Source organism: Corvus brachyrhynchos, unplaced genomic scaffold (assembly GCF_000691975.1).
Source record: "Corvus brachyrhynchos isolate BGI_N302 unplaced genomic scaffold, ASM69197v1 scaffold101, whole genome shotgun sequence".
In the NCBI taxonomy this organism is placed as follows: Eukaryota; Metazoa; Chordata; class Aves; order Passeriformes; family Corvidae; genus Corvus; species Corvus brachyrhynchos.
Window position 1 is genome coordinate 18,479,113 of NW_008237239.1, and position 11,746 is coordinate 18,490,858.

The 11,746-nt window shown below is 44.6% G+C and overlaps 2 protein-coding genes across 2 annotated transcripts in view; one reads left to right on the forward strand and one right to left on the reverse strand.

The window, feature by feature from the left end:
- The window catches only part of DZANK1 (double zinc ribbon and ankyrin repeat domains 1), a 52,331-nt gene that overhangs the window by 28,672 nt on the left and 11,913 nt on the right, over window positions 1-11,746 (reverse strand). Inside the window, exon 2 of the mRNA XM_017730084.1 lies at window positions 9,077-9,083. The gene's annotated coding sequence lies outside the window, so the exon portion shown is untranslated. The remainder of the gene's footprint in view (window positions 1-9,076; window positions 9,084-11,746) is intronic.
- On the forward strand, window positions 8-6,694 carry POLR3F (RNA polymerase III subunit F). Its single transcript, XM_008630362.2, has 9 exons — window positions 8-19; window positions 456-573; window positions 1,458-1,525; window positions 1,648-1,715; window positions 2,016-2,128; window positions 2,923-3,066; window positions 4,457-4,564; window positions 5,268-5,459; window positions 6,043-6,694. Exons 2-9 carry the CDS (start codon window positions 517-519, stop codon window positions 6,118-6,120), a joined length of 828 nt encoding a protein of 275 aa, XP_008628584.1. The 5' UTR covers window positions 8-19; window positions 456-516; the 3' UTR covers window positions 6,121-6,694.

Here is an 11,746-nt window from a genome sequence, read left to right on the forward strand (position 1 = left end):
GCATGGACAGCGAGAGCAGGTGCGGGGGGCCGTCGGAGGCAGGCATGGAGGCTGCCGGGCGGCGGGGTGGGTGTGTGGAGGCCGGCAGGGAGGCCAGGGACGTGTTTTGGGGCGGGGCCTTGTCTTTCAAGGCCTGAGGGAGGGGGTTGGACGCCCGAGTGTGGTCAGGAAACAGGTGCTGAAGGAGAGGGTTGTTGGGGGCACTGAGAGTTTCGTGCTGGGAGGTGCTCAGGGGACAGTGCTCAGGGGACAATGGGGGTTGGGTGTTTTTCTGGTCTTGGAAAGGGAAATGGTGTACAGCAAGTAGGTGCTGAGCTCCCTCAAGAAGCAGTTGATGGATACTTTTCCCCTGAGTTGCTCGTGTCACTCTTTTCCATCCTGACTCCAATACTGTTTGGATTTGGTTTTGGATGCAGCAGAACATGACTTTTAAAGTTGCTTCTCTCTTCTTGCAGGATTATTGAGCTGTGCCACCAGTTCCCACATGGCATCACAGACCAGGTGATCCAGAATGACATGCCTCACATGGAAGCCCAGCAGAGAGCTGTGGCCATCAACAGGCTGCTCTCCATGGTAGGGAGATCCCACCTTCCTCATCTTCTTCTGCACATGCATAACCACAAGGCCTGTTAGTGATGGGGAATTAGTTAAATGTAGAGAAAAGGATGGATGTTAGCCCATGCTCTCATATGTGATGGACTCCTCTGAACCCCTCACAAAATCCCAAGTGTGTGGATTGCTCTGCTGGCACACAGGTGAAACATGAAGCATGCCAGATCTGTAAGATCTGTAAGAAAGGCTGTAACTATAGGAAAGGATCCACTGGCAGTGAAAGAGTGAATGTTAATGCTGTTATACACACTTACACTCTTAGGCTTGTCTAATTGCTTGCCTCTTCAAAATAGGAAGTAAGGATTTTGCCTGGCACAAGCATGCAGAGCAGAACAATCTCTTTGTGTGTGTGAGAGATGCCAGTAATTTGCTTCTGAGAGTCACTGCCCATCACAGCTGGCAGCTTTCCAGTGATGGCCACTTAGTAAAAAGTAGAACTTTGCTACTGAAACTTGGAATTGTTCCAGATCTCCACTGTGATTTCTCAGTTTCCATGCAAATAAGTGCTTTGGTGGAAACTCAGAGCAAAGTATACAAAAACTTGGTGTCCCTTGTACCATGTGAAAGTCAGGAGAAATATTAGGAATTGTGTAGATGTTGTGGGAAGGGTCAGGAGCTGTTTGTTATTTCTGATAGCTGATGATAAGTGGATACTTTTCAGGGGAAAAAAAAAATCCTCAAGGCTGTTATTGTTTCCAGCGGTTAGAAATGTTAGTTTTCATTTTTCTTTATTTTGTTGGCATTAAATAAGGTTTTTATTGTAGAATTTTAGAATATTCTTCTAAAACACCTTCTGAAACAAGCTGTTTGAAGGAAAGTAAATGCATTGTGCCCATCTCTCCTAGGGGCAGCTGGATCTTCTGAGGAGCAGTGCAGGTCTCCTATACAGAATCAAAGATTCCCAAAATGCAAGGTAAGCCTGTGTTTGCTGGGAAATATATTTGGAACACAATTCTTGTTTGTAGTTTAAAACAAATCCAACTTCTTTAACATTTTGGACCTTTCAAAAATCCTGATGACAGTCTTGTTTCACAGTAAAATGAAAGGCTCTGACAATCAAGAGAAGCTGGTTTACCAAATCATAGAGGACGCAGGCAACAAAGGTACTTTAAATTATGGTTGTGAATGGTGCTAACTCTGTTTACTTGTGGGACCATTCCTGTCCAAAGTCACAAATGCTTGCCCAGACAATACAGATATAAAATCTTAAGAGTTCACATAGCTGTTAGTTTTCCCCAATCCATTCTGTCCATTCCTTCCCTTTTGGTGGGAGGGGTAGGATCCCTCCTGTGGTAGGCAAGTGACTCAAAATAGTGTTGTGGTGTGACTTTTGGTGGGTGAGTATGTACAGAAACAAATGGCTTCTTCTATTTATTTCTGTTCACTTCTCTGTTTTTTAACAGGTATTTGGAGCAGAGACATTAGATACAAAAGTAATCTGCCTTTAACAGAGATTAACAAGATACTGAAAAACTTGGAAAGCAAGAAACTAATTAAAGCAGTTAAATCTGTGGCAGTGAGTATTTTGTGACTTTTTTTTAACCATTTCAAACATCTGCTGCATGCTTTGTACGCTTCTAACAGAGGACTGGGAGCAGAGAAACCTCATTTTGCCTCCAGCTTTCTCTTTGACTGGGCACCAGTGTTTCTCTGCCTTTAGTGTGCAGGTTTGAGGTGCAACAGATATTGAGTCCACAGATCAGCTTCTCTGCTGTCTGTAAACATGCACGCTCCTACTGTCTGCAGATCCTGCCCTCTCTTGTTCTGACTTTTACATAAAAGACTTCTCCTCTTTTGTTTGTTAACTCTCTTTTCTACCACTCTCTTCTCCTTTCTCCTCTCAAGTCTCCACCCAAATAATCAACTTGCCCATAATTACTATTTCTCAGTTGGTCCCAGAGTTGCTGCCACGGTTTGATATTTCTGATACTGAAGCAATCTCAGCCTTTTATGTGGCACTATTGATATGGTTACCTAGCTGCAAGTGGCTCTGCAAGGGTCCTCTGCCCTGGATCTCCACAAGCTCCCTTCAATGTTGTGGTTCACACTGGGTCTGGTAAACCAGATGGAGGTACAGAAGTTGGACACAGAAAAGCAGTAGCTTTTTCATGTTCTTGTGAGAGATGTCGATCTTCTCTTTATCTCTGTGTTACCTGAGGGTCAAACAGGTTGAGGATAGCTTGACTTAGGTGGATTGCTGTGCCCCAGGTATAGGAGTAATGAACTACCTCTTTTTCAGATCATCTGCTTAAATCTTCCTTCCTTATGAGGGCTTTCAGCTGTTGAGAGCTATACATTTTCCTCCAACAGGCATCCAAGAAGAAGGTCTATATGCTGTACAACCTGCAGCCCGACCGCTCTGTCACTGGTGGGGCCTGGTACAGCGACCAGGACTTCGAGTCTGAGTTTGTAGAGGTGTTAAATCAACAGTGTTTTAAGTTTCTGCAGAGTAAGGTGAGTGCCGAAGTCGCCTGCCATTTCTTTTGTGCAAGTAATGGTTTTCTTTATAAAATAGGTGCCAGACAAGGCTTAAGTTTTCCATAGATGTTGGCCATTATTGCAGCTAGATTGGCAAATCTGTACTGGACTATTATTTTTGTCACAGCAAGTGTGATGGTGTTGTATTTTAATGATGGATATTTTTACACCCTCGACAAGGAGGGAAGCCTTTCATCTCCAAGGTCCAATGACAAACTGTCCTAGGAGACCCAAAATTGTGTATTCCTTATCTTCTGAATGCCAGACTGCCCAAGATTATTACTGTCCCTAAGACCCAGCAACCCGGTTAAGAGGAACTGGTGTGTTTTATCCTGGAAGCGGGGGTGCAGGATCACTTTAAACATGGAAACAGACACGAGGGGAGCGCTTTTGTTCTCCCCCTCCCGAGGGGGTTGCCTGGGGCAGGTCTCCAAGGCTAAACCCGAGAAGCAGCATTTTGCAATCCAAACCTGCTCCAGAGGGAATGTTGCAATACCTTTTCCCGCTGCTGCTGGGACAGCCGAGGAGGAGTCAGACCATCTCTCCATGAGTTCTCCAGCCGCCTGCCGTTTGGCGAGGAGGGGCGGACCTGCAACTTGCCGGGAAGTTTTTTCCAGCGTTTTAAGCAGCATTGGAGCCTTTTGGTCAAAAATAGTTTGTCCTGGTTTTGTTTAGTCCCTGTCCCCTGCTGATTGTTGTTTGTGGGGAGTTCTGGAACCGTGGAGGCTGTTACCTTTTATCTGTTACCTCTTATCTGATACTTTTTCACTGATACCTTCCCCCATCTCTCTTTATTGGTGAGATTGGTTAAAACTAAAGGGGAGGTAACTAATTTTGGAGTCTCCACCCTGTATAATTGTCTTAAACTAAGACGCAAACTAAGCAGCAAAGAGCACAGGACTAAAAAATCTAGGAAATGTCACTGTGTTTTCTGCAGAGCACCTCATTTCTAAGAGGGCATAAGGCAGCAGTCAGTTAGTTCTGCCTAGAAGACAATTGCTCCTAGTCTAAAATGTCCCAGTTGCAGATTGTAGCATTTGTCTATTCCATTACAATATGTTTTAACTGGCTCTAGGTACAGCAGAAACTCTTTTTTTTTTTTTTGGTCAACAAAATGCCAGATGCTGGTATTCCTTCATACTAATCTGAATTATTCTTATTAAATTTTATGTGATTTATTATAAAATTGTATTTGATTGTGCACTGCATTGTCTCGCATACACCAGTCTTAAGGACATGGCTTTAAATGCTAAATGTGTTCCAGAAATGGAAAACAAGTGCTGTTTTTGAGTCTGCCTGAAACTGAACCACGAAGGAAGCTCTTGGCAGTGAGTGCTGACTGTAACTAACCTTTGCTTTTTCTCAGGCAGAGGCAGCTCGAGACAGCAAACAGAACCCCATGATACAGAGGAACAGCTCGTTTGCCTCATCTCACGAGGTGTGGAAATACATCTGTGAACTGGGCATCAGTAAGGTCAGAGCAGATTCATCTCACTACTGTTCAAATTGTCAGTGCCTGATTAGCTCTAGGAGCTGAGGACTGCAAACTTGCTGAAGGTCTCATAAGTGTCTTAGTACCCTACAGCTTGTGTGGTGGAGGTGAGCTTTGTGGCTTCATTGCTTTTTGGGGAGGGTCATTGATACTGCCTGGGATTCCAAGATAGCTTGTGCATGTGGGTTTTCAAAGATGTATAAAAGACTTAGCATTCACATCCTTGTTAACAGTCTCAGCAGGTTTAGATTTCATCATTTCTCTTAAGTTTACATACATACTTCAAGGAGTTTTAGGCAAGGGAAAAAAATAGAAGGGGAAGAATACCCCACAATTACTGGTCACCATCAATATCTTTAGCACTCTTGTGTTTTTCTTCTTTTACAATCATTTTCCTGCAAAACTGGAACTGTATCATGCTAGGATGATGGAGGCACCTCTGGTGCATAGGGGAGTTCTTTTTGGCTAGTGCAAATCAAAAGTGCTCAGGAGGTAGGAGCTATTAGTATTTGCTTTTCTTTTTGCATCTGCACAACTTCATAAAGTTCCCAGTGAGACTGGTGTCTTTTTCTGGACTAGGTTAGAACTCTAAGGATTTGTTACTCATGGTGTTTGCTCTCTTTGTCCTTGCAGGACTTACTGGCATGCATCTTTCCTAACATCTATTTCACAAATTGTTTCTTAGGTAGAGTTGTCAATGGAAGACATTGAGACCATTTTGAATACTCTGATCTATGATGGCAAAGTGGAGATGACCATTATTGCTGCCAAGGAGGGGACAGTGGGCAGTGTGGATGGGCAGATGAAGCTGTACAGAGCCGTCAGTCCTCTCATCCAGCCCACGGGATTAGTCAGGACGCCCTGTGGACTCTGCCCTGTGCGTAACTAACTCTGTGTATCATTAGTGGGTGCATGCAGCTCCTGAACACAGTCCTGCAATGGCCACCTGGCACATTGCAGGTTCTGCCCATGAGCCAGCCTCATGGCTAAGCCAGCTGGGCTTAAAAGCTGCCCCTGATGCCTTAGCTGTGGTGTAACAGGCAGACTCTCTAGTTGGTCTAAACACCTGCTCTGCCAGGTGTTTCCCACTTCTAGCCTGTCTCTTTACTGGACTGTATGTGAAAGGATGCTGTCAACTGTAGCCTGTTCCAAATTGTGTTATATTTCTGATCCCAGGTTTGCTTGTGTTTTTAACAAGCTACCTTATTTCTGCCTAGCTTTTGGTCTCTCCTCCTGTGACCTGGTATGAAGGTAAAACTTGCCAGCATGTCCCTTTGTGGTGGGATCTGTTTTTCTCTTCTCCCTCAGAGCTGCCATAAGGCTTCCTAGATTTTAGCCTCTGTTAGACTAATGCTGATCTACTGGGGAAGGAGCAGAAAACATGGGAGCATGTTACACACAGCAAGCATGATCCAACCAGAAGTAATTACTCTGCTGACACAGGGCTTTCTTTTTTGCAGGTTTTTGATGATTGTCACGAAGGTGGTGAGATTTCTCCATCAAACTGTATTTACATGACAGAGTGGTTGGAGTTCTAAAGTGAAAGAAAACTGTAAACTGGATTCTTGCTTCACAGCCAAGGTGACAAACAGCTTGCTTTTCTTAAAAGCGGCCTTTTAAATTTGTGAGCAACTTCAGGACATGGAGTGACGATACATAAACCAGCAATGTATCAGTTGTGTGAACTATCCTGGGAGTGGACTGGAAGTGGAGTCAGGACTGAAGTGGAAATCTAGATCCAATCTTGAACCAAAATTGGAGGTGGCAACTAAGGTGGTTAATGTTGAAACTGATTCTAAGCAACAGTTCAAAATAAAGTTCAAACAACGTTGAGACATTTTTGTCTTAACACATATTAGGCCCTCACAGCTGATCAGAAAAACTTGCTAACAAGTGGTACCAAGAAAGAGATCCCAAATTTGGTTTTCAGACTAATGCTACTGATGGATGGTTAAGTTCTAAAGCTGACACTTTTCTCCCATGATAGCTTCCATCTAAAGATTAAGAATCTGATGTGGGAAAGATTCTGAATATGTCAAATAGAACTCACTGATTGTTTATTATCTTTCTTACCTGCTAATTTATCATTAAACCCCAAATTTTTCTTATGTACATGTGTGCTTCATTTCCTGTGTTGCTGCCTGGTGATGCATCTGTTGTATTTATTCTTTCCTCATCAACTTTCTGGTGCTGTGTTCTGCAGCTGCATCACATACATGGATATCTTCACTGAAATTTTGAGTAGATGTATTCTGGGAAGATATGCTTTCCCTAACAGAAAGGGGTCCCTCTGGTCTGGTGATACTGAGAAAATTTTTATAGATTTTATAGATTATCTGAATACTAGCAAACGTGTCTTTCTCTTGAGTGTGACTCTCTGTGTGATTCCTTTTTCATAAATATGAATACTGTGCATATATGGTCCAGCCAGCTCTCCCAGCATCCCAAGTAGCAGAGGGCTGGAATGACACACTAGCAGGCAGGGTGGGGTGCACAGACAGTCTGGTCCCTGTACCACTTGCTGCCTGTGGCTTCAGCTGGCTCTGTCCAGGCAGGATCTCTCCACAGTTGCTCAGTATCTTCATAACAGTCTCCCAGCACTGGGGAACAATCAGGAGGTCAAGCACAACACAGGGCCCGTTGCATCTGGCTTTCAAATGTGCCTGGCTGAAGATAAGCCCTCTCGGACACTGTGTTGGGAGGGTGATGGAAAAGCACCTCTGTGGCTGAGTTAGCAGCACTCTGGGTAACCTGACAGAGGATTAATGTAGATTTGGAACAGTTTACATCATAAGGGTAAGAGACTTTACATCAGCATTTCCAGTGCTGTCCAGGAGTTTGCACTTTCTAAAAGCAGTCTGGATCACATGTGAAAGTGTTCAAATCTTGCTTGATTTCCATTTCCCTTCTTACAGCGTGGATGGAGGACAGAGGCTAATGGGGGTAAGTGCTGTATAAAGAATAAAAAGGCCCCACAGTTCCTGTCTCATGCAGGGAGGGTATGGATGCAGAGGCAAAGGCTCCTTGTGTGGGAGCAGTTAGGTGTGTACTGGAGCAAACAATGAGTACTGATAAGCTGGCAACTCCATGGAAGGACTTTGAGTGTGTCAGCAAGGTGAGCACCCCCAGCAGGCTCTCCTTTTGCTGCAGTGTTGTCTCCAGGTGAAAGGGATGCATATCTCTACAGAGACAGAAGAACTCTTACAAAAGCTCTTACAAGAGAGAGTGGGGGTGAAATGATTGGAGCTTTGTTCTTCCTCTGCCCCCTTTAACCACTCAGCACAGAGAAGCCAAGGGGAAAATGCTGTTCTCTTCCCTGGAGGGAGCCTTGGATCAGACATCCTTTATTCAACCAAAGGTAATTTCACTGAGATGTGGGGCTGAGGTTGCCTTTGTCTTCCTGTCTTCAAAGGGGGCCTGACACAATGGGGTCCTGAGTCCTGCTGCTGCCGAGATAACACAATGTTTGTGCTCCACTGCAGCTAGAAGATAACTTCCAGGGAAACAACAGGACTTTATCATGCTGGTATGTCACTTTATGCTCTATAATCACATTCATTGGCAATAAGAAAAAGGAGAGAAAGCTTCTCCTCAGTGAAGAGCTTTAGGAAGTAGACAGATGGTTTATTAAGCACTTTAAATTTTGGCATTGAGTTTATCTGGCTTGGATGACCTTTGTGGTATCTGAAACTTCCTAGTGTTGAAGCTGTAACAAGACTTCTCAGATTAGGAAAAAAGTGCCTATAAGGGAAAAGTAATTTCAATTTCCTATCTGTAAGATAGGAAACTGTCTGATCTATTTCTATATGAATCAGAGAAAAATGATCTTTCTGTCACTCTGGTTCTTCATGAACCTGGCTAATCTATCAGCCTGAAATTCTAATCTGAAAAGGGAGTAAATGCTAAAAGGTAGCACTAAGAGTGTCCTTGCTTTTGTCAATCTTCTCCCTGGCAAAGCTGTCCCTATTTCAAACTGGTATGAAGTGTAATGTTTTCAGGAAGCTACTATAGTAGCTCCAGTACTGAATATGAAAACACTTACGTGTAGAAAGCTGAGTTATCCCTTAAAACATGGATGACAAATTGGAAGCATGATCTGCTCATTTATTTATGCAGGCCTCATACAAGAGGTCAGAGATCAGCTGCTGCAGGACCATGAGATCCCTTCCGAGCTGGAGAGAGCTAATCCGTGTTTTCATGAGCCCTGATCCTGCTGTCAACCCAAGAGCCTCTTTTGAGTGGTTCCCTCACTAGCAGTAGCTTGTCCAAAGGCAAGTTGGCGGATGGGCACACCCAGATGCCATTTTCACACGGAATCAAGTGCAAAATTGCTTTTTAATTCCAAGAGAAACATTGACTATGGTAGCTGGCTGCATTGTGAACTGACAGTGTACAGCTGGCAGATATTGCCTGGCACGTGTAGCCTTTACACACCAAAGTTTAAAACCTTAGGAGGAACGGCAAACTTGAAGCTTTGGTATTGAAAACATTTACCCCGTGGCTGTGTGGCTGTTTAGTTTTTTCCTGGGTTTGGTTGGTTGGTTGGTTTTTTTTTTATTTTTACTTTGATAGTAGCTGGCCCGTGTGAGGTGTGATGGGTAATTGTTGTTCCTCTGGTGCTGTTAGAGAGCACCATCTCCTGTCTCTTCCCGGGATGGCTCCCCCCAGGGCTCCAACAGCAAAAAAGCTCGGTCTTAAGCCACATTGGTTTCTTTTTTGCCTCCACGTGCAGAACAGATCTTGGGACGAAACTGTAGTGAGTGGAGGCAGCTGGGTCTCCTACTGCTGCTGAACACTCAATGCTTTGAAACAGGCTACAGACACCTCAAACAGGGCTCTCCTCTGCCACAGACAGACCAGCTTTCCCTCCTCTTGCTCCACTTGGCTGGGACTTTTGTCATTTCACCTGTGAGTAATGCATGGCCAGGCCCTCCTCAGCCACACTAAGCCCAGCTTAACTTGCAGTCTGGAGGAGACTAAAAGGTATTGTGACAAGCTCTGCGGATGGTGTCCAAGTTGTCGTTTAAAATGTTCACTTCCAACATGAGAAAGTTGGTCATTGCACTTTGCTCATTCTTTGGGAGATCTTCTGGGGAGTGGGGAGGACAGGAATCAGAGCTCAAAGCTCTCTTCTCTTTCAGCTGTTAAACAAAAATCAAGTTGGGGCTTGTGTAGGCAGCCTGTGGTGTTTTTCTTTCTCCGACTTTTTGAGCAAGCTTGTGATTCTTCCAGGAGATGCTTTTGGGAAAGCTTTTACTTGGGTTATTTGGCCCACAAACACAGAGCTTTAAGATTGTGCTCCTCTTCCAAACTGCTTTGGTTTAACCAAGCAGACAGGTAAACACCACGCAGGTGTTCCCTTACTTCCTCCCCAGTGAGATGGGGAGACAATTGGAATCAATGGTAAAGCTTTTAGATTTGGATAAAGACAGTTTAACAGGGCAGAAAAGGAAGGGAAAATAATGGTAAAAGATTACATAAAACAAGTGATGAACAACGCAGTTGCTCCTCCTCTGCTGACCATTGCCCGAGGAGTGCCCAAGCAGTGGGCTGGAAACCAGCAGCCAACTCTCCCCAGTTTAATTGTTCAGCATGACACTGTATGGTAAGGAATAAGGAATATCCCTTGAGCCACTCGGGGTCAGTTGTCCTGTCTATGTCCCCTTCCAAATTCCTATGCACCCCCAGCCTCCTGGCTGGCAGGGCAGCATGAGAACCTGAAAAGTCCTTAACTTAGCATAAGAACTTCCCAGCAAGAATTAAAATATCAGAGTGTTACCAACATCTTCCCAATCGTAAATCAAAAATGCAGCACTAAACCAGCTACGAGGGAGGAAAGTTAATTCTGAAAGTTGAAAGCAGGACACAAATTCAGAGTAGTTACTCAGTATTTTAGTTAATCTAATGCTTGCAGTGGTGTGCACTATGGCCTTGAAGCCCTGGGTCCTAGTAAGGCTCTTTGCTGTTGAGATGTGGCAAAGGGAGGGAGACGTAACTTGAAGGACAAAACAGGCAACTTCAGAAAAGCAGATTTGCTTTGCCTCCTACTTGGAGAGCCAGTCCTGGGTCTTAGAATGCTAGCAATAGTAGTAATGTGAATTTTATGCACTTTAGGATACACACATCAGTAGTATGCTTCTACTTTCTTATTCCCACTGCATTTGGGATGTCAGGAAGCTGGGAAGGCAAAGCTAATGCTCACCTCACACAGAATTTCATTTTGTTTTGTTTTGGACCTGTTACAGTACTCTGCACATTCCAAACACAGATTTCTGTGCATTTAAAAGAAAGAAAACAGGAAAAAAACCCCCAAAGCTTGACAGTGCATGGGTGAGTGAACTTGATCACAGGGCATTTTTTTTCCTTTAAGCGAAGGTGGAGCAGTGCCCACACGGAAGCTGGGGGAGTATTTATAAGCTGACCACTGCATGAATTTAAGGCAAACACCCAAATTATTAGAAGCACGTTGAGGTATTTCACTGCAATGCCTTTGCCGCTCGAATACGTGTGAAAGTCTGCAATGGATTCAGGTCCGTGCATTCAGATAGGACAAATCTCACTTGCGTGGCTTCACACAAAGCTGCAGGGGAGGATTTCTGTCTTGGGCTCACTGGGAAAAGGCTTTTCCTCCTTGGCTTTGGAAGAGACTCTGGGAAGCAACAGAAGATGGAAGCAATGAAAGAGGAAACATATTTGCTTAGTTTCAAGGCAGAGACAAATTCCTGGGGCAAGTCAGGTGTGCTAAACTTCTACCTCATATCCCTGAAAATTGTGTCCATTCTTGGACCTCTCCTCTCCAGAGGGTCTGGGCACTGCAGGGGTCTTCCCAGTAGGCTGGGATACAGATTTCCTGGCGGAGTAATGAACCACTGTGGCCTCAAGCAGATGTGGGGGTAAAATTGTTTCAGGGAACAGAGCAGGAGGAAAATCTGATGGATTGTCCCTGCCTTGCTGCTGGGCTGGATGGCCTCATGACTTTGCCCAGTGTGCTTTGCCGAGCCAACGTGCCCGGGGACAGAACCCTCAGCCCGAGAGAGAAGCCGGGAACTGTGACAGGGGGAGACTGTGTGGGGCTCGCAGTTTATTTCTTTAAAAAGTGTCTCTGTGTCATTAGTGGAGTGTTACTGATAACCTCTTCCCAGGAAGTTCTATGCTCCCTGCTGA